The following is a 17,781-nucleotide window of genomic DNA, read 5'->3' on the forward strand; positions in this document are numbered from 1 at the left end:
TTGTTTGCTTTTTCGTCTTTCCTCTACCGCTCCGTCGGTCACAGGCCCTGCCAGAAACCCTGGAGATCGTCTCGGTTGCTTCTGAGGACGCTGAAGCTAGTTCGGTTGCTACTGGGATCTAGAGGCACCAAGACTGAGCAAAAGGAAACCAAGAGGCAGCCAGAGCCATCTAGAGAGAGGCAAGTGGGCGTCGGCTCGTCCACTACCTAGTCAAGGACTACTCCGCCGGTTCCCGTCTGTCGGTAGCCCAGCAGCCCAGCAGCCCGCAGCACCGCCATCATCGTGATTCGGGTTGTTGTGGGTTGTCATTTGCGTCTCACCATCAAACGTCCAAGCGACAGACAATCACATCACTCACTTGGCCGATTCACTTTGTTGTTGTAATCCGCGGCTCAACGATTGCACGTGCCGACGACAACTTCCACAAGCTTCTTCTTGTCTGTGCAACACTGCGCATCCTACTCCCCATCACCGTCTCCCTCAGCTACCTACCTGATTCTCACATTCGCATCACATTGGTCACGTCCGGCCCATCACCACAGGTCACCACCACCCACCGCCCAACCGAGTCCTCCTCAACCGCCGCCGCCGCCGCCGCCGCCGTCTCCATCGTCGTCCGGCGCCACCTCCACCACTTCTCTCCCAAAGCCGGTTCACCCCCCTCCCCCAAACTCACCACCCAACCACGATTTGCCGGGCCCGCGTTACCGCCCCAAGTTCCTCGACGGCGGGTTATCAATCGAGCAAAAAGGAAAACACCCCTGCTTGTGCATTTCACGGGGGCGCCGCCATCTCTTTCCTCCCACGCCCAAGCTGCTCACACGGACTCACACGGACTCACACGGACCGTCTCGCGCTGTCTGAGTGCTCTCCCCAATCACCATCAGGCTTAATCGAGATTCAGAGTGAATTGCGGTCTCGTTAATCAACAAAAGAAACGAGTGCGCTCCAGATCCCGCGCCGCCACTGCCCACTCGGTCCCACGTCCTAATAACTTGCGTCCCACGTCCCACGCGCAAGCCCAGAAAGCCATCCCAATCAGTCCATCCCCAGTCCCCAGTCCCCAATCCCCGAGTCTCCCCAATCCCAGAGGCTCCCCAATCCGAGAGTCTCCCCAATCCCACAGATTCCCACACACACAGACACAGACACAGGACGCACGCACACACACACTGACACTCACACTCACACTCACACACACGGACGACGGTCTGGTCTCGCACCCACACGCACTCACTCACACCCCCAGTCCCAGTCCCAGTCGCACAATCCACGGGCCTGCCCACTCAATCCTCAGGCGGCTGTCCACTCAATCCACGGGCTGCCCACACAGTCCACTGCTCCCACTGAGTCCACTGTACTCTCTCCAGCCTCAACCCCAGTCAAGGTTCCCAGCGCCAACGCCAGACCCAGACCCAGCGGCCAAATCCAGCCCATCATCCCTGCCTCTCTCACCGAAACCGCGCCGCCCGCCCTCCGTCGGTATACCGGCCTCCCTCAATACCTGACTACCCATACTGAGTAGGAGCTTGGTACCTACCTAAGTTAAGGTACCTAACCTCCACGGCCCTCACAGCACGGTACCGACAGTTTACCCCCCTCCTCTTGCCGGCCCATTCTCCAATCACCGCCGCCCATCTTCTCCCCAGAAGCAAAGCAACTCTCTCTGTCTCGTCTCGGCGCACTTGCTTTCTCCGCCGCTTCTCTCTCTTCTCCTCTTCCCGGTCTCCTCTCTTTTTCATCTCTCTCTCCGCTCTCCGCTCTCCCTCTCTCACTTGTTTCTCTAGCTTCCCTCTACTGTTACGTCAGTACGCAGGGTAGCTAGAAAACAATCATCCCTTCTCCCCTCCTCTTTACTCCTCCCCATCCTCCTCCCGGTGCCCCTCTTCCTTTTTCACCGAATTACCAAATTACTAAATCACCAAATCTGTCTGTTCGCTCTCCCCCACCGACGATGCCCATAGTCGCCGTCATCCCGATATCATGATGCTCTGCGCAGCACAGCATTCGCCAATCCCAAGGCCCTTGCCGTTGTTGTTGTTGCCGCCGTCGTCCTCGTCGTCCTCGATATCGCCCGTCGCATCCTCGCCGGCTTCATTGACATCATCGTCACCATTGTCGCTGTTGCTGCCCCAGACCCAGTCCCAGTCGCCATCCCAAAATTCACAATCGCACCCCCAATCGCATCCACAGGCGCACACGCTCTCGCCCATCCCGTCGAATTCAATCGACAACGGCCCATGTCCCGAGTCCCCGCTGTTCTCCTCTATACGCACCGAATCTCTCCCCACCCTCCCGCTATACTCGCATTCGATCATCGCCCATAACCATCACCACCAGCGCCGTCCCGAGCCGCCGCGCGATCCTCCTGACCTCGGCCCTCTCCGCCTCCCCGCGCCGTAGCGCCCCTCGAGCGGCTGCCCGCAATGTCGACCCAGGCCGTCCCGGACACCCAGCTAGGTCTCAGCGCCGAGGAGGTCCAGCTACTGCGCCAGGGCCAGGCGGCGTTGGGAGGTGGGGGGTCCAGCAGCTCGCGCGCCGCCAGTCGGGCCAGCAGCCAGGGTCTCTTGCTTCTCGATAGTTCCTCGCTCTCGGCGTTAGGACGGTACTTCGACCATCTCATGGCAAGCATTGAGCAGCGCATCCAACATCTCAGCTACGAGGCCCAGAGGTTCACCCAACTGCAGTACGACGAGGCCGATGGCATCATCGGTGGTGCCGACGCCGAAATTGCCCGCTACACCGAGATCCTCCAGCAGCTCGACGAGCTTGAAGTCGACTTCGACCGCATCGCCCACATCAAGGAAATTGTCAAGGGTTACAGGTCGAGAGTTGAGACGCTGGAGCGAGATCTCGACAGTAGTGGTTCTAGCCGGCACAGGCATTCCTCGTCGCATCATTCCTCCTCCCATCGACATAGCCACTCCCATCGCCACAGCAGCTCCCATCGATCACGGCACTGAACGAATCACCATCCCCTTCCTCAGCATTCACGGCCAAAACGGCTGCTCTCCCCATAAAGCAGGACTTAATCCATCCGGATCGGGGGACGCAACACAGACAATTGGTTTCAAGAATACGGATTCGCTATTACAAAAAAAAAAGATCTACACAGATTGGAGGAGAAGGCGATGTTCCTGCGCGGGTTTACACAGGACCGCCATGCACGCTCGCACGCATGAAGACACACACACACACACACACACACGCACACACTGACACACTCAAGACCCGGGGGGGGGGGGGTTCATCCCCTCCTCTCGTCACTTGAGACCGTACGACATGGATTCTAACGGAGGCGCCTGGATCGTGGTATTGGAAGATTGACGGGCCTCGCGGCTACGCAAGATGGAATTGGCCTCACGGCTGGTTAATGTTTGTTTGTTGCTTTTGTTATTTTTCGGATTGGTGGCTACCGGCGTTGATCCCCTTCTATTGCCTTGATGCTTGCCGGAGGTCAGACTTGGAGGCTTCTCGGCCTCGTGGCGTTTATTCACGTCTTAAACCCCCCCGTATTTGCAAAATGGCCGGGTCAAAGTGGTTTTTTATATGAAAATACCCCCTTTATTGTGTTGAATTATTTGGACTCTAAACTCTAGTTTCGCGACATACAAAACAACCAAGATGATCTGGCTCGAACCGCTGTCCGTTTGCCTGGGGTGCCTCGTCCTCAAGTCCCCGAAGTCGTGACGCATGCGTGCAGCTGTGAGATAACATGCCCGATGCTAATGCGCAATCCCAAAAATGAAGTTGGTCTTCTCAAGACGGCTTAGGCCGCGCAGTAGCAGGGCTCTGCAAGATGCAGCCTCTCATCACGCACCGCCCTGCCGCAACGACTGGCTGGGGTGCAGCTTCGCACGCAGGGCCGAAGGGTTGCGTGGCTCGCGTCCATGGGCCAGAACCAGGCGACTGGTCGTGACGCAGTGCTGCCCAACGCGGCGGATGACGATTGTCCGTCTAGGCTTTTAGGGGGGGGGGTCTTGGAGTGGGGGAACACGCGATGAATGGTGATCGGGGCGATGCTGCACTCGGAAATAGGAAATCGAGATGGGGGTAAGCTTCGTTTTGCGGGATCCGCTGGAAGCGATGCCACGGGCTGGCGCATCGAATGTGACGGCGGCGTTTGGCTGCTGCTGTATGTTGTGGATGGCCTCGGTATGCAGCCGAGTGTAAGACGACGCCTCCATTGCGCTCGCCGTGGGTGTTGCTCCGTACGGCAGCGTCCAGCTATTGGATGCACGTCTGGATAATCCCCGCGAAGTCCGGGGCAGCCGATTCCCCGATTAGGAAATGCTGCGACCTCGTGTTGGCCTTGGAGAGCAGAGGCGTCGACAGAAACCCATCATCCGATGTCCCGACCAACGGATTCGGGGGCATCTGCTGGCAGCAGAGGGTCCTGACAGCAGAGCCAATCGGTGCTGGCAGCGCTGCAATTGAGCCCGTCGCTCGAGTCATACGTGCATGTTAATCGGCCGGGTGCCTACAGGGCTGGCGATTCACACAACTGCCGGCGAGGATCCACAGTTGGGTTTGTGTTGTTGGAGATTGCCAGCGAGGAGGCTCTTCGTTGGAAGTGATGAATCGGAATGAGGTCCGTGGCCCGTAATCGTCTTCGTAACTCTGCAGCTGGATGGTCATCCGATCACCCGGGCAAACCTTGCATTATCAGGTATTTCGTCTCAGCTCCGGGTTTCTGATGCGCTGTAAGCAGAAGCCACGATGCAGGCTGTAGTTGAGATGATGCCGAATAATGGGGGTGAAGGGTTGACTGGCTCTACAATAAACAGTAAGTAGACACCAAGACACCAATTGACACAAAGATTCGAAAACTGCGCCCTAGATGAACACTCAACCCAGCTCAGTCATTTGAGACTCCTCAATGCAATTCTGGATGTCTAGACTAGGTGCCGGAGTTTACAACTGCGCTACCCAACTGCCGCGCTGGGAAGATCATTACTTAGTCGAGTCACATCTAGTCACCATCAAGTGCACGCTGCAATATTTCGTTGACAGTAGGTTTTTTACAACGTCTAAAACATATACAAAAACAATTCCCTGGCAACAGCTTCCAACGCCCGCCTAGAACGATCGACCATCATCAAAGTAGTGCCAATCCGCCCGTAGTTCATCCCAGAATCCAAACCTCAACAACAAAAAAGGGGAGAGGTAACAACACAACCATTGACATGTTGTTCCCCACACGCCCAAACGCCCGAAGATCCTTTCCAAGTTGCCACTTGTTTCCACGCCAGTTTCCAAGCACCCTCCATCAGATGTTGATGAAGGGCACGACATCCTCCACCCTCCGCCGTGTCATGCAACGTAATACCAACCAGCCCCTACCCGTCCAAGTAGTTAATTCCTCCGCTGCCAGTTCATTCTGTAAAAACACAAAGGAAAAATAATATGACAGATGTTTGTGGCTGTCATGCCGTGCGTGGTATCCCCTCCCATCTATCGTTCATCAACAACTCTCATCTCTTCTCTCCAACTTCTCCATTCATTAAGGCGCTTTGAGTGACCAACGCCGAGGTAGACTACACCCTGGCGATACGTCGCGCGCGTACCAGGAAAGGACTCGGCATCTCATCGCAATCCGGGTCCCAGACAGCAGGCTCGTCGCCGCTGGACTTGCGCTCAATGCCCAGACGCTCACGGAATGCCCTCTTGGGGCTCACGTTCTCGCCAGTGCTGGGCAAGACAACGGCGCTGAGAGGGCGGCCACCTGCGCGGGCCTGCTGAAGCTCAACGAGCGTGCGGCCCTTGATGTTGTTCTTAGCCGCGACCTTGCCGAGACCTTCGTCGCCACTCTTCTTCAGCGACTGCTTGCGTGTCAAACCGACGCCAATGTCGGCCTGGAGGCTCGCCGCCGAGGGGATCTTGCTGAGGCGGCGGTTGGGCGACCGTGGGCCAGACTCAAGAGGGGGCAATGTGCACTTCGAGACGAGGCCTGGGTTGGACGCCTGAGGCTTAAGACGGTTCATAGGACCCGACTTCTGCGAAGTGAGGACAGGTCGTGACTTTGAGGTGAAGGGGTTCTTGGATGATCTGATGTTGCGGGTAGGCGACGGGCAGATATCCTCCTCATCCGAGTCAGTGAAGGCATCACGGGCGAGGTCCCATCGTGGGTCGCCCGAGCTGCCGTTGGCATTGGCAGCGAAGATGTTGCCTGGGTTATGAGTGGGAGCCTTGGTTGCCCCGTTGCGTCGCGGCGACAGCGACAGCGACGCAATGGCAATGGGACTGGGTGAGCCCATCTCAATGTCCATGGGCGTGCCGGCATGTCCAACAAACATTGTCTGCGCGCGACCAAATGGAGTACGCGTGGCCTTCTTGGTCTCCCGCGAGCTGTCGGGACTGTCGATAGAGTACTCGGAAATATCCGTGGTGGAAGGGAACTCGTCGCCGCTGGTGCCGACAGATGACTGAGGGTACTCGTGCTTGCTGAGCGGCGGGAACTCCTCATTCTGACTCTCCGGCCGGGACGGCGCGAATGATACCGTCTTCTTTTGCAGCTCGGCCTCGACGCGTGCTTGGATCTCGTCCTCGAATCGCTTGTTTAAGCGGTCCATCTCAGCGTTGACCAGGCGATCAATCTCCAGACGCGCCTTGACCTCCCACTCCCGTCTCATAGAAGAGTCCAGCTCCTCCCGGATCAGGTCCGTCTCTCGTTCCAGGTTGGCCAGTCTCTCGTTGACCTCTCTCTCCTTCTTACGGAGAGCGTCCTCCCTCGCCTTGAGATTCTTGTTGACATCGACAACCTCCTTCTCCTTCCGCATCAGCTTGACCACGGGCAGGTTTAGGAGCTGCGTTGTGTCTGGTCTTCGGTCCGGGTTCACTCGGAGGCAGTCCTTGATGACCTGGCCGAGCTCAGGCGAGTAAACCTCCGGCAACGCTGGGAACTTGCCTTCCTTGATCTTCTGGACCAGCTGGAAGTGAGTCTTGGCGTTGAAGGGTGGCTCGCGGGCGCAGAGCTCGTAGATGATGCAGCCGAGGGACCAGATGTCCGACTTGAGGGTGTACTTCTCGGCGGCACAGATCTCAGGCGACATGTAGAATGGGGTGCCAACGTATGTGGAGGCGAAGTCGTGTGATTTGATCATCTTGGAGAGACCAAAGTCGCCTAGCTTCACGGAGTTGTCCTCACCAAGGAAGACTAGTATAGTGTTAGTCGTGTGACTCGTGTTATTGTTTGAAAACGGGATCCGGCCTGCTTACCATTCTCGGGCTTCAGATCTCGGTGCAGAATTGTCATTGTTCCAGACGGCACCTTGGGGTTATCCGAAGCAGTTCCCTGCACAAGTCCCAGGACATTGCCGCCAACCTCTGGGGGATCAACGCCGTAGTGGCATCGGTAAAGAGCCATGACAAGCTGGCTAAAAATGCTCCACACAAAGCTCTCCTGTGCCCGCTGGCCCTTGAGTGAAAGGTCCTTGATCACGCGGCCCAGATCTCCGTTCCCGCAGTACTCCATATAGAGGTGAAGGTCCTGGCTGACCTTGAGGTGCTCGCGGTGGTAGTAGGCGACGATGTTGTCGTGTCGGAGGTGCGAGAGGATCTGGAACTCGGCGTGGAGCTGCTCGCGCTCCTTCTGCGACATGCGGAGGTACGAGATTTCTTTGCGGCACATGATGAAGCCGTCGGCCTTGCGACGGACTTTGCGGATGACACCGAAGGAGCCATGGCCTGTGAACGTGAAGAGAGGCAACGGGTTAGCTCCAAATCCGAGCGAAGCGCAACCGCATGGCAATTGCGGTTGAGGGAGAGGCGGTGGCTGGACTTACCAATCTTCTCCAGCGTTTCGTACTTGTCCTCGGAAGACATGATGATGCAATTCACGGTCAATAACCGTCGTGACTCTTAACCCATGCAGTAAGGGTTCTCTGACAACCTGCACGGGCGGCGTTGACGATGGGTCGGGTATCAGTGAATAAATGAAAGGCGACAATGGCTCATCAAGAAAACAAAAAGCACACAAGACAGAAAACCCTGCTGTTGTTAGTAGCGAACCCGGTTGTTTGTTGCTAAGGTTCAGAGGAAGAGGAGAGAGAGCGGTGGAGAGTTGCGGCACTTGAGGTTTGATGGTCGTGCACCATCCACTTGCGGACCCTTGTTCGTCGTCCCATCGGCGGTTCTCATTGGAAAGTAAACAGCTAGCCCGGGTGCCATGGCAACGCCCTAAGGCGGCCGGCCTGTCGGTGGCCGAAACTTGCCGGAGAAGAGCCGGACGGGCTTATCGATAACGATACGGTCGCCGGAGATAAGATGACGTCGTTCCGGGATGTGGGGCGACAGGGACGTGGGGCCGGTGATTGGCTGGCCCGCAAGTGGGATTGGTGATGGCGACTTTTGGAGGGGTTTGGAGGGGGAACGAGTGCTGGGAGCTGCTTTGATAATCACCATCAAACGAGCAACCGCTAAAAAAGGCAATAAGCCGGGGAGGAAAAAATTATACAAATTATCCCTCCATCTCTTTATATCTCTTGTTTCATCCCAAAGACTTATATCCCCCGCCATGGTTCTCCGAAAGGATGAGCTCGAGGGCACGCTCGCCCAGGAGGCAATCCTCATAAAGAGCGGCGTGCTGCGCGATGAGAACCCGCTCGACGACAGCCCCGAGTTCCACGAGTTCCTGACGGCCTGCCGCCATGGCGATCTGCGAACCTGCCAGGAGCTCATCAGCCGGGGCGTCAACATCAATGGAAAGGACCACTTCGACTATACGCCCCTGATTATTGTAGGTATCGAAGGCGAAAGGCGGGGGTCCGGAGATAGTGACTATGAAGAGAAGAGATGAGATCGAAACGGGATTCTGACACTGTGACAGGCTAGTCTCTGTGGACATTATGAACTTGTTCAGCTTCTATTAGAAGCCGGTACGTCGATCGATTTCACAAGCCATGTTTCTCATGGGTTATTAAGTCTATCAAGTCTATCTTATGTCCAAAGATGAGACCTGAGACAACACTCAGACATACACTCACACATCCCATCTCTAGGCGCCCTTGCGGAACGTAACACATTCCAAGGCGAGCGCTGCATCTACAACGCCCTCAACGACCGGATCCGCAACCTCTTGTTGCAGTATGACTTCTCCAAGTCCACCGACCCCTACGTCTACTGGACCACCCATATATCGACTCTGCTCGGTCGCGTCACCCCCAGAACCTCCGATGTTGCCCTCGTCGCCAACGACCGCTCCTTCAAGGTGCACAAGTTTCTGCTCGCCTCCCGCTCACCATACTTCCACAGGAAACTCACCGCCGCCCCGGGTACGGCGACGTTGAAACTCGCTGATGCGATCCCGCCAGAGGCGTTTCACATTGTGCTAAGGTATCTTTACCTTGGCGAAGTCCCGCGAGATCTTGCTCCGCAGGGGGCGTCCTCATCAGAGGAAGACGTTGCTAAGGGCTTGGATAAGATCAGCAAGCAGCTCGAGGTCGAACAGCTATGGGAGGCCATTCTCGCCGGGTCAGACAGGCGACTCGCCCGCCAACGGTATCAGGACGAGATCGAGCGAGCACGAGGCCAACTGGAGAGATTTTTCCAGAGCAGTGTCAAGGGCCACAAAATGGTTGTAGACACGGATCGTGTCAAGGATGTCAAGTGGCAGTACGACAACGCCATGTTCGCCGATGTGCTCCTGCGTGCAGATGAGCCGAGTGACGCGGAGCAAGATGAAGATCCCAACCCGGTGGAAGAAGCCCCAACCATCCCCATTGGCCCAGCCGGCGACGGTGGCAAACCCTTCAAGAAGAGGAAATCCGTACTCTACCCCGCGCACAAGGCCATGCTTATCCGCAGTGAGTACTTTGAGAAGATGTTCTCTGGGGACTTTGTCGAATCGCGGCGTGCCGACCACCTGCGCGTCATCACCGTCGACTGCACGCCGGCCGTTCTCGAAATCATCCTATCTTTCATATATACTGAGACTGTCGTGTGTCCGCTTGAGCACGCCCTCGACCTACTTTATGCTGCTGATATGCTATTCCTTGACAATCTCAAGACGAAAGCCGCCGTTGCCATCAGCACGCTTGGTAGCGGCACAGCTAACGTTCTCGTTGACCGGACTCATGGACACGAGGCCGATACCGAGAATGGAAAGGCAGTTAATGGTAATCAAGAGACGACGGAGCAAGTGGAGATGGAGCCAATCAACATCTACGACGTCATCCACGCAGCATGGGATCTGCGCGTGCAACGTCTCGAGGAGTTTGCAGCCCGGTACCTCGCCTATCGTCTCGAAGACTACATCGACGAGCCGGAGTTCCAGGACCTCATCAACGAGAGTGCCCAGCGCCTGCACTCACGTGAAGAGACTGACACTATTGAATTGCTCGATGATATTCGATACTACCTCTCAGATCGCTTCCGCCTGCGCTTCGAGGATGCCGGCCTCGACGAGATGATGGACGAGGACGGCGAAATTGAAGCCGAACTGGCCGCAGCCTTGGCTGAGCAGGCGACTATCACCGAAGGTGATGCACCCACCACTATACCAGAGGCGAATGGGACTTCGAACGGTGTTGAGAGCCAGCGCGAGGCGGAGAAACCCGGAGCGGTGCGCACACTTGATGGCGAGGTCGCAGAGGATGAATTTGCTTCGGATGCCATCAACTACCAGATCCTACTCGGAAAGATCGATGCCATGCTAGACCGACTAAAGCTCGATGCTTAACTCATATTCTGATTTGCTGCGCCAAATGTACATTTGAGAGCGACTTGTGCTAGATACCTTGGGCATGGGAGATAGGTGGTGCGTCTAGATGCCATGATAAGACTCATATAAATATACAAGAACAAATTCGTAAAAGAGGAATGATTTTATTTCTTTTTTTCTGGTTATGTTTGATATGAATGACAAAAGTAGGTACAACAAGAAGAAGAAAAACGGGAGGATTTTAGACCGAGTTAACAATCTCATAACCTTGCTTCTTAGGTTCGGTATGCCAGCCTGCCTAGTTTGGCGCCCAGTGACTGGAGGCCACCTCGGCCATCATCGGCATATTTGCAGCTCATTGCTACGCACCTAGACCAGGTTCTCAACTCTCTAGAATGCATGTACGTCGAGACCTCATAAAATGAAGCCCTTAGTAATCAACAATCTTCAATCGCGATTGCAGCGCTTTCGGTAACTCCTCAGCCTTGACAAGTCCAATCTGCACGCAGTCGCCCCAGAAGAACATGGCTCGGTCCTGGGTATATCTCAGGTAGTCAAACTCATCCGGACCCACATCCTCTTCTGTAACTGATTCATCGAGGCCAGGGACCTTGGCCTGCACGATGCCCCACGCAATCCACTGGGCATGGTTGGCGGGACGCCACAGCTTGGTCTCCTCCAAAAGCTCTCGCACGCGCTGGTCGCTCTGCTCCTCATTGGCGCGCTCCGCAGCAGTCCATCCACCAGGAGGGACGCGCGCATCAAGCATGAAGTCGACAATGGAGTTTGAGCTGGGACCGGGATGAGCTTGAACAAGCGGTGTCGAGGGGCCACTCGAGAGGCTTCCGTCCGAGGGTGCCATGAGAGGGGTAGAGGTAGTGGTCGAGGGGAATCGGGGTCGGTGATCGACGTAGGCCTTGATAAATCGCTTCTGCTCCTCCACGGTGGGGTATCGCCGCTCGTTACAGGCGTATGAGGTCACGGCATCGTGGTAGTTGTACGTCCACTCCGTAAAGTGGTTCGCAAATTCGATGCCCGGAAGATTAGCGCCTGCGTACTCAAAATCGATGACGATCAGCTGCTTATGCTGGTTGGCGGGTTGGAGCAGCGGCGATTTTTCATCGTCTGGCCGAACTCGAAGGATGTTGCCGTATTGTGTCTGTTGAGGCATTGTGAGTAGCATATCAGACGACAGGGTATTGGGTCCACTTACATCACTGTGGGCAAACACGAGTCGGTTGTTGATGTCCTTCCGACCATTGTAACGGCCCTCAAGGTAGGCGCGATATTTGAACACCGCCTCCTTGAACTGCGGCCAAGGGGCACCGCATACATAGCCACTATTCTTCCACGCGTGGAGGACGGAGTCGTGTTGGGTAGTTTGTGTCTCCTTTTCGAACTGATTGTCCAGGAAGGTAGTGATCCGATCGACATTGTCTAGCCATTGGTCCCAGTTCCTCCACACGTTCGGCCCATTCTGTCTCTCATGCGGCAGCAGATCGATGCCTATGTGGAGCTCGCGCATACGCTTGGCAATCTGTCTAGATATGTACTGGTCGCGAAGATCCAGGGGTGTCAATGTGATGGCGTTGAAAAATTGCTCGAAACGACCATTCTGGAAAGTGCCTAGCAAACGAGGTCCGATCCTCTTCCGGGCGAGCCTCTGCAGGACCTGAAGCTCATTTTCACGATCAATCAGGTGCTCAACTTGAGGCCCATAGACGCGAAGGAGGATTTTGGGCGGGGGAGCTTTGCCATCAACTTCGCCCATGTCGGCAGGAGGGTTCACGACGTAGACAGCGTTGGTCAGAGCGCCACTCAGACGCTCAACGGAGATGCTGTCACCACCGCCCAACGGGATTCGCCTCCATCCCTTGAGTCTCAGGGTATGGGTGATACGAATGATCTCGTTCTTGAAGCTCAGCCAAGCCTCGCGCTCCTTTTCGACCTTGGAGTCGGAGCCCGAGGTGGCGTCTTCTGTGCCTGCAGCACCACCTCCGTAGCTCATGGTCTTGGAGTTGTCAAGCCAGGCATCACAACTAGGAACAATAGCATCTCCGTCGACATAATCAGTGTCAGATGAGGCAGCGCGCAACGAGTTGCGTGAGCTTGACTTGCGGTGTCGAGGGCGAGTCAACTTGGGGCTAAAGTGCGGAACTGAACTGAAGCCCATGTGCGCCATGGAGTCCTCGAGAATGCGTTGGAGTCGATCAAAGGAGATGTCGCTCGACTGGGAGTCGACAGACTCTGACCGGGCACGGCCATTCTGAGACTGGTCTTTGTCCTCACGGGTAGGGCGCTCACTGTCTTGTCCGTCTCCCTTAGGAGGGGACTTAGACTTGCGTCGGCGGGGCTTCGGCTTCCGAGCTGTAGCCTTCCGTTTCTCGTGCTCCAGCCAGTCGTTAACCTGAGCAAGCAGCTTCTCGCTGTAGTACTGGCGGCGATGGCTTTGTTGTGGAGAGGAGGTAGACGTGTCCTCGGTAGGACGAATAGACGCAGAGCTCTCACTGAGTGAAGACCTGGATGAGCCATTGGGAAGCTGGCATGGAGGTAGCTTTCCACTCAAGCGCCGCTTAGGGCCGGCGGGAAACTGCCTCATGGGCTGGGACTCATCCTCGAGCAGTTGAACCTCTGGCTCAGTGTCGGCAATCTGCACAGCTGTTTTCCATGTGAGCTCCATCCTTACATTCCAGGGCACGGTTTCATGGGCGAACTCCATTTCTTGGCAACAGGCAGGTAGAGTTTCAGCAGAACAACGACGAGTTGAACTTTGAAAGAGAAAGAAAAGGCACTGGCGAGAAGGCACTCACTTGAGCGCAGAGCAGGGCCACTCGTGCCATTCTGCAATCTCACAGAGCAGACGTGGCCTTGCTGAGTGTCACCACATCATGGCATGGCATGCCCACCACACTGGCGATAAGACATGCCAGGGTCCCAACCCGAAGGTTGCCAGGCTCAGCAGTTGCGGCACGTTCGAGTTGAACAGGGCTGACGACTCAGCGCAGGACAGGGGAGTGCAGACGGGTAAGGGATCGAACCAGGCCATAGGCAATAGCAGACGAGGACTGTGGTTACAAATTGCATCGGAACGTACCTTTCAGGGAGCCGCTGGAGGGCGGAGGGCGGTCGCCATCGTCATCGCTCTTGAGAGCCGAGCGCAAAGGCGGATGGAGGCCATTGCTCGGCGCGGGGTTAAACGAGGGCGCCGCAGACATGACGCGCGAGAAGTCGTGTTCAAAGGCACAAATTCCCTTCAATTGCTCGAGAAAAGGGAGGAGAAGAAACGCGGTGAAGGGTAGTGAGGAAGGTGAGTGAGTCAAGACGGATTGAGAAGCTGAGATGCAGGTTGGTACATGCAGATGCAGGAGACAGCGCGCCGGGTCGTTCTTCCCCCCCGCGCACCAAAGTAGGGAGGGATGGAAGGCAAGGGCTAGCTGCAGTGTGTGGGAGTGCGCTTATCAGGCCGCCGGGGGTGGGCTTTTTAGAGGCTGGTCGATTCGTTGCCGTTAGCCCAAAGCACGATAAGGAACGGCTACTCGGCTTGCTGGTTAAATAAGTTGGTAATAAAGGACACGAGACTTATCCAGACAAGAGGTAGCCACAAACGGGAACGTTCAAAGGCGGAAGGAGAGAGAACTACTTAAATACTCGAGAGGAAAAGTGTTGACACCACCCGAAGAGAAGAAAAAGAGCCCGCCCCAACAACAAGTACACACCTACATAACCAAGCAACCACATGATCCCCAGTACGAAAACCAGTCCGCTTGACCAACCGGACCTCAGCTGAGGGTGCACAACCAGGGAAGCAAACGGGACAAGGGACGTCACCGTTACCGTCGCCAGCACCGAACCGGAACTCGCCACCCCTTGTTCCGGATTTCCACTTGTCTGGGACCAAACAAGGGCCACGGCTAAAAGGCCGACGCAACTAATGATAAACCTGCGTCGCAGTTTGGTTGGCTGTCTTGAGGCTGAGCGGCAGCAACTCCATGGCGCGCACGACACCCGCAGCCTCTCCCCCGTGGAGATCCTTGGAGTGTATGGGGGGGCCTGTGCAAGGCCGGGTTCACACATGGAGCGACAAGGAGTATCATGGAGCACCATGGAGCCGCCCCGACCGAAGCCACCTCTGTGCATCGCCCGCGTGACGTAATCTCGGGTGGCTAGTGACGCTAGGCCGCTTTCTGACGCCTTCGGTCACGGTTTTTGGCAGTGTCTCACATGCTCTCGGCAGGGTTGCGCTTCTGGGCCTTGAAAGACTGAAGCCTGGATAGCCTGGAGAGTGCCGCTTTTTGGCCAGTGGGGAGAAAATGCGTGACCCCCACCGTGCACTCCAGTGACGTGACTCCACTGTGCATAATTTCTCATACGTTGTCACCCGTTTTGTCCCGTATTGGCATGGCGTTTTAAACTGTCCTCTTCATTTGTACATGTCTCCATGCTGGTTACTATCTTGCTCCTACCATATTTCCTCAGCTTACGCATGTTTCTCGTTGACCAAAACATATCTATACCGTGCCTTGCCCTGATCCAGATCGACAATGGCTTGGTTGGCTTCACGGAGCGGCCGCGTCTCAACCCAAGGCGTGATCTTCTTCTCCACCGCGAGATCTAGCATGGCCTTGATGTCGGCTGGTGATCCGATGGCACTGCCGCCCACCTTGATTCCGCTCACGATAAGAGAGAACGCGCTAATAGGAGGTAGATTACCTCCGTCAGGGGCCCTGTGATCCTGGTTAATTCCTCACGTCTACAGATGAAGAGATAGATAGATGAGATGACTTACCCAACCTGAATAAACGTGCCACCAACCTTGAGTAAACCCAGGTATTGAGTCAGTGGCATGTTCGAGCTGGAGACCGTGCTGACAATTAAGTCGAGAGTCCGGGCATTCGTCTTGTCCCAGTCCTTATCATCCTCTGTGGCGATATAAGCGTCAGCTCCGAGGGCAAGCACGTCGTCCTTCTTTGAGCTCCGTCGTGAAATTCCAACGACCTTGTCCGCTCCGAGAGCCTTGGCAAATAGGACACCGAAGTGACCCAGGCCTCCTACTCCGACAATACCAACCGTCTTTCCCGGTCCGCAGCCGTTATGCTTCAACGGGGAAAACACGGTGATACCGCCGCAGAGCATAGGGGCAGCGGCCTCTGACGACAAGCCATCTGGGATCTTGAAAACAAAATGGCCATTCGTCCGGTTGTAGTCGGCGTAGCCACCGTAAGACTTGCCCTCGCCGTTAGGGTAGACAGAGCCGTATGTGTTGACGTTGCCTCTTGGGCAGTGGTTCTCCAGCCCCGAAGAACACTCGACACAATCAGGTTGAAGACAGCTTCGAGCCTGTGCACCAACTCCAACACGGTCTCCAACTTTGATATCCTTCACATTGCTGCCAACGCGGACGGCCTTGCCCACAATCTCGTGGCCAACGCAGCATGCTGTTTTCAATAGAGTTAATCAAGTATTCCCGGCTTAGAAAGGATTCACACATACGATATGGTGTCTCGCCCCAGCCAGAACGAAGCGTGTGCAGATCTGAGCCGCAAATACCACAGTGGGTGATTTGGATGTCCACATCCTCTTCTTCCCACTTCTTAGGTTCGAAGGCTCCCCATTCCATCTTTCCATTGACTGATTCCGGGGTAAGGCCCAGCCAACCCTCGAACACGTAGTCTGTCGCCATGATTTCTGGTGTTTCGAATGATGCCAAGAATTGGCGTTAAGGAGATAGATGAGAGGTGGAAGCAAAGATGATGTTTGATTTTCTGGATGCAGAGGAGACCTAGAATATGGCCGGCACAGTAATGAGTCTATATATACTCGTGGGTCACATCTGCATTCTGTACCAAACTTCAACAGCCGGACTTAAGACGCGGAATTTTTATATACAGCTGGCGTCATTCATCCCCACTAGACAAATCTGATTTTCGGTGATACTACTATCGCCGATGTCATGCCATCTTAGCACTATTCTAGAATACAATTCTGGTCAGGAATAGCTAGTTGCCGAGGTATGCGACGGTTCCATGATTCATTTGGCTTCCACGGCCCACATCTCGGACATAGCGCATCAGCGGGTTGCATTAGCGGGAACCCAACACATGGGAAACAGCGTCATGATAAGGTTGGCAACGGCTGCGGGCTCGCATAATGTGCTGACTGACGTGTCCCGAGTGAGTGGTATTAATAAAATATCCGGTCGCATCGGTTGATTACTTGTCCCGGCGCAAACAACGGACTTACTGTCAGCAAGTTGCATACAAAGGTGGACGGGCCGGATCAAATTGCCAGGGATTGAGGTCCTGCTCCATACTCTAGAGGCAACTGCCGACCATCCCGAACCAATGAAGGCGCGAATCCCTCTGACAACCCTGAGCCTGGAGACAATGCCTAAGCTGTCAGAGATGTGCGACCCCAACGATGATTGGACAGGGAAGACGAATGTAGATAATAGGAGAAGACTTCAGAATCGGCCCAACCAGAGGACACAACGCCATTGCTTGATGAGACGCACCACCTAAGCACTAGAACTGATGCTTGTTGGCGGTCTCTAGGGCGAGGGAAGAAGCTTCAACAAAAGCACCTCTCCGCGCTTTCCGCGAGTGCAGACATGAAAGATGTAGAGTTAATGCTGCCACAGTGACAAGCCAACAGCGGATTTCTTCTTCCACCATGCCCTCAGTAACTCGCTCGATTTATCGCCTTCACGAAAGGGCCTACATGGAAAACAGCCTAAATACACCGCGCCCGACATATCTTCCAGTGCTAATCATACCAAACGTCCCCAATGCCTTGTCACAGAATGCCGCTGCTCTGGGGTTCCCGCTGGAAGGCCAATGTCATGGTGAGGCTATATCGTCCTTCGATCAATTTGGCCGCCGACTTCCAGGCCGACTTCTGGTACCACCGTCCTGCTGGAAAAGCTTTTACCCAACCGCTGTCCAGTTGACTGTGACGCATCATCCTTGATCTGACCTTTTACCATTTGCCCGAATGCGCGAAAACATGCTCAATTGCATCGCTGCTGGCAAGTTTGACGAAGATGAACTCTGTTATAATCTTTTGTATGCGGGGGACGAATTCGAAAAGAGGAACCTTAGCTTCTTGTGCGGGGATGATGGTGG

At 55.4% G+C, this 17,781-nt stretch overlaps 7 protein-coding genes across 7 annotated transcripts; 2 read left to right on the plus strand and 5 right to left on the minus strand.

The window, feature by feature from the left end:
• Positions 1–2,334: 2,334 nt before the first annotated feature.
• BGZ61DRAFT_197315 (uncharacterized protein) lies at positions 2,335–3,203 on the plus strand. Its single transcript, XM_046237867.1, has one exon. It carries the CDS (start codon positions 2,427–2,429, stop codon positions 2,961–2,963), a length of 537 nt encoding a protein of 178 aa, XP_046106797.1. The 5' UTR covers positions 2,335–2,426; the 3' UTR covers positions 2,964–3,203.
• A 481-nt stretch (positions 3,204–3,684) lies between these two features.
• On the minus strand, positions 3,685–4,284 carry BGZ61DRAFT_197313 (uncharacterized protein). The gene has a single exon (XM_046237866.1). It carries the CDS (start codon positions 4,103–4,105, stop codon positions 3,770–3,772), a length of 336 nt encoding a protein of 111 aa, XP_046106798.1. The 5' UTR covers positions 4,106–4,284; the 3' UTR covers positions 3,685–3,769.
• Positions 4,285–5,537: 1,253 nt separating this feature from the next.
• Positions 5,538–7,824, minus strand: BGZ61DRAFT_530444 (kinase-like domain-containing protein; the record flags this gene model as incomplete). The annotated part of the gene is made up of 3 exons (XM_046253562.1): positions 5,538–7,156; positions 7,219–7,686; positions 7,785–7,824. 3 exons carry the CDS (start codon positions 7,822–7,824, stop codon positions 5,538–5,540), a joined length of 2,127 nt encoding a protein of 708 aa, XP_046106799.1.
• Positions 7,825–8,395: 571 nt separating this feature from the next.
• BGZ61DRAFT_447724 (uncharacterized protein) lies at positions 8,396–10,872 on the plus strand. The gene is made up of 3 exons (XM_046245387.1): positions 8,396–8,737; positions 8,828–8,876; positions 9,000–10,872. Exons 1-3 carry the CDS (start codon positions 8,516–8,518, stop codon positions 10,676–10,678), a joined length of 1,950 nt encoding a protein of 649 aa, XP_046106800.1. The 5' UTR covers positions 8,396–8,515; the 3' UTR covers positions 10,679–10,872.
• Positions 10,873–11,090: 218 nt separating this feature from the next.
• On the minus strand, positions 11,091–13,875 carry BGZ61DRAFT_475888 (kinase-like domain-containing protein; the record flags this gene model as incomplete). Its single annotated transcript, XM_046248745.1, has 4 exons — positions 11,091–11,819; positions 11,874–13,428; positions 13,471–13,501; positions 13,755–13,875. 4 exons carry the CDS (start codon positions 13,873–13,875, stop codon positions 11,091–11,093), a joined length of 2,436 nt encoding a protein of 811 aa, XP_046106801.1.
• A 210-nt stretch (positions 13,876–14,085) lies between these two features.
• BGZ61DRAFT_197351 (uncharacterized protein) lies at positions 14,086–15,058 on the minus strand. Its single transcript, XM_046237869.1, has one exon. The coding sequence runs from the start codon at positions 14,795–14,797 to the stop codon at positions 14,297–14,299; it is 501 nt and encodes a 166-aa protein (XP_046106802.1). The 5' UTR covers positions 14,798–15,058; the 3' UTR covers positions 14,086–14,296.
• A 4-nt stretch (positions 15,059–15,062) lies between these two features.
• BGZ61DRAFT_447729 (zinc-binding dehydrogenase) lies at positions 15,063–16,561 on the minus strand. Its single transcript, XM_046245388.1, has 3 exons — positions 16,151–16,561; positions 15,447–16,095; positions 15,063–15,384 (listed from the first exon to the last, which is right to left on the minus strand). The coding sequence occupies exons 1-3, from the start codon at positions 16,338–16,340 to the stop codon at positions 15,138–15,140; spliced, it is 1,086 nt and encodes a 361-aa protein (XP_046106803.1). The 5' UTR covers positions 16,341–16,561; the 3' UTR covers positions 15,063–15,137.
• Between the last annotated feature and the right edge of the window lie 1,220 nt (positions 16,562–17,781).

This window comes from Ilyonectria robusta (genome assembly GCF_021365365.1).
Source record: "Ilyonectria robusta strain PMI_751 chromosome Unknown BGZ61scaffold_6, whole genome shotgun sequence".
NCBI classification, from domain to species: Eukaryota; Fungi; Ascomycota; class Sordariomycetes; order Hypocreales; family Nectriaceae; genus Ilyonectria; species Ilyonectria robusta.